The sequence below is a fragment of the Bolinopsis microptera genome, unplaced genomic scaffold (assembly GCF_026151205.1).
Source record: "Bolinopsis microptera isolate Bmic1 unplaced genomic scaffold, MBARI_Bmic_1.0 sca178, whole genome shotgun sequence".
NCBI lineage: Eukaryota > Metazoa > Ctenophora > Tentaculata > Lobata > Bolinopsidae > Bolinopsis > Bolinopsis microptera.
Genome location: NW_026971950.1, coordinates 10111 through 13225, shown reverse-complemented (window position 1 = coordinate 13225; position 3115 = coordinate 10111). Strand labels below are relative to the sequence as shown.

At 34.3% G+C, this 3115-nt stretch overlaps 1 protein-coding gene across 1 annotated transcript; it reads left to right on the top strand.

The window, feature by feature from the left end:
• Positions 1-1271: 1271 nt before the first annotated feature.
• LOC134825855 (extracellular signal-regulated kinase 2-like) lies at positions 1272-2586 on the top strand (the record flags this gene model as incomplete). Its single annotated transcript, XM_063838044.1, has 4 exons — positions 1272-1360; positions 1506-1634; positions 2226-2316; positions 2516-2586. Coding segments are annotated over exons 1-4 (375 nt in total), but the record flags the coding sequence as incomplete, so codon positions are not given.
• Between the last annotated feature and the right edge of the window lie 529 nt (positions 2587-3115).

The window sequence follows — 3115 nt, the reverse complement described above, 5'->3', positions numbered from 1 at the left end:
AGCAAGTCATGACGTATAGCATGGCAACGCGCATTGCTAATCTGCGCTTACTCGTGTTCAATCTTTTGATGGAAAATCAAAATATGTCCGAGATCAGACCAAACAGATCAAGTATACCAATATACTATAGTAAAGTGATTATATGTTTTCAGTACACTACAATATGGTGACTGTATCACCCAGTTTTAACATTTGATAATTGTACATTTTATTGACGACACATTGACTGAATGTTATTTTATATTCTAATTTATATTCTAGATATTTTATTTATTTTTCAACAGACGACAACTTCCTGTTTTTTCTTCTATATTAGTTACTCATATCTCTTTTACAGACTTTTTTACAAGGACATTGACAGATGATACTCACATTAGGCATTCATTATTGCATCTAAATTATTTCACTTGCATTAGGTTTAGAAATTTATTCTCTGGTTAACAGATTTCAAATGTTTAATTAATTTGTAGTATGACAGTAAGGTATATAAGAAGTTATTTAATTTTGCTTGGGCTATTATATTGACTATTGAGGTTTAATGATGATATGGAATTTGAATTCTATATAAATTTACACTATGTGGTTGGGGCATTTTGCATAGTAAATATGGTTACTACTCCTATATATCATATTATTTGATTGGTATTCGATTTCTGATTATTTCTCTAGGAATATGATTATTATATCTCAATTTGGCTTTAGGTAGGGTGCCCCGCTAAAAGAACTGGATTCTTCCAGGAAGCATCCCGTGCACAGACCTTGGTCTACATATATATTAAATTATTAACCATTCATTCTGTATGTGCACGAAAATTTATTTCAATCAATATTGTAGATGTAACCTAAGAAGATCCTTGATGTTTTGACAGGGCCCCTCTTGAACACTCAATCACAGTGATTCGGTTAAGTCAACTGAGATTTTTCCCTAGACTAGTTGACACTGGTATTTGAACCCAGACCTTCTGCTTGAGATGCGGACCAAGAATCATGGTCGTTGTTAAGTCTAGTTGTGGCATGCCTACTGTCTAAATTAATGGAATGTTTTGGAGTTTAGTATTGGTGTGAAGCTACTACATCAGCTCCAATTAACAAAAAATTGCGCAGCTAAAGCACAACCATCTTGTAGATGATAAGTCTTCAACAGCTGGATGTAGAAAAGGATTGCATTCAAGATATTACTGCTCTAAGCTTCAAAAGCTCACAAGTCCCTGCTATTGTTACTATTGTCTAGTGTACTATCAAATTTTTAACAAGTTAAATACTGTATTTTTACAGAATGACAGGGTCCAAGAATAGTGCTGATGGCATAGAGACACACATTATTCGCAGATACGAAATACAGAAGCGGCTTGGCAAAGGAGTAAGTAAGACCCTTGGCCTTGGCCCCTTAAAGATTTGTGAACATAATAGGTTGCTGGCATTAATAATAACGATATTAATGGTGAACCATTGGTACTGTCTTCTGACTTCACAAGTTGATTAATTTATCATTACCTGATTTTCAGGCCTATGGAATTGTATGGAGAGCTGTTGATAGAAGGAAAAACCACGTGGTAGCTCTTAAAAAGATTTTCGATGCTTTTCAAAATGCCACTGATGCTCAGAGAACCTTCAGAGAAATTGTCTTCTTACAGGTACAACGTTTTGACTAACTCATTTACAAGTTGTTACCAATACATGCATCATAATGATGCGATATCCATGAATTTTGTACTATAGTTAAGAATTGTATTATTATACAGTGGCCCATAAGTCAGTTTGCAAACGTTTGGACTTAAATATAGCCATTTTTCATGTTTGAGATGTGTAACTTTGCAAATGGCTTATTGAAACTACTTATTCGAGGATTGAGAACTCACAAGTATTGTGTAATCAATAATCTGAGATACAAGTGATTATTTCCCGCGGTGAATACTGTCTCGTCTCATCCAGCCTTTTTGAGAGTAGTTCCGAGAATTTAGGAGTTTATATATCGGTAGTAAGGTTATTTTTCTGGACATCAAAAAAATCAGCTTCACAATTCTTACCCCACTGGGTTTAACCGTACAATTATTAAAGTAACTGTAGTTAGCAACCAATAACACCAACTGCAAAATAGTAGTTTAAGTTATCCAATCTGTTAGTACTACGTGACGCTCAAGTTTCTAATGTCTGAAAAATAATTGCTTATTTACAATCGATAATTAGGTACAGTGTACACGCCATCTGATTATTGATCGTTGCAGGAGTTTGGTAACCACGACAACATTATAAAATTGCTGAATGTTATACGAGCCGACAATGATAAGGACATCTATTTAGTTTTCGAATACATGGGTAAGTGTAACCTTATATTAATTAAGATACTGTGCCCGTGTTACTTTCTGACAAGCAAACAACATGTTTTGAAAATTGAGTGCCTTCTTGTTGGGGCAGCACAGTTTTTTTAATTGATAAAGTTATAATAATTTTGTTTTGTTTTTTTACGCTCAGTTTCTTTTATCCCCCACCTTAGTAACCTCCCTCAATTTTTCAGATACAGATTTATATGCAGCTAATAAAGGAGGAATTTTACAAGACATCCACAAAAAATACATCACTTACCAGGCAAGTGTAAACATGTTCTATAGTTGTCACATTTTAAATGAAGAACCACTTGCACTGTTATTAAAATGTATTCACCGCTCAGCAGACTTGACTTTACACAACAAAGTTTAAGTAATAAAACGACGATCTTCTCTTCCAAATACCAAATATGGTGCCCCATTTATCTTTTTACAATCAGCAGTAAAGCTGTACTAGAGTCTAAACCATCAGGGATAAACTTCACATTATACCGTACAAGGCTAAAACAATTTAAAGTGTTCGAAGAAACTCTCTTCAGCATGAACTTATACTCTAGATATTCATTTCATTTTTATCTCATATAATGGTCGAAGAAGGAATTGATCATTTGGTCGCTAAAGTCTGATCTTTTAAGTGCTTTAATGGCCGAACCATTGCATTGCAGTAAAGCGTATATCAAGTGCAATAAATGGTTGCAGTAAATTGGTTTGATTCGATGGACAGCCTAATAGGGTACGCAAAAGACCAGATTCTTAGAATTCGAACATGTTACGTACTATACCACTATACC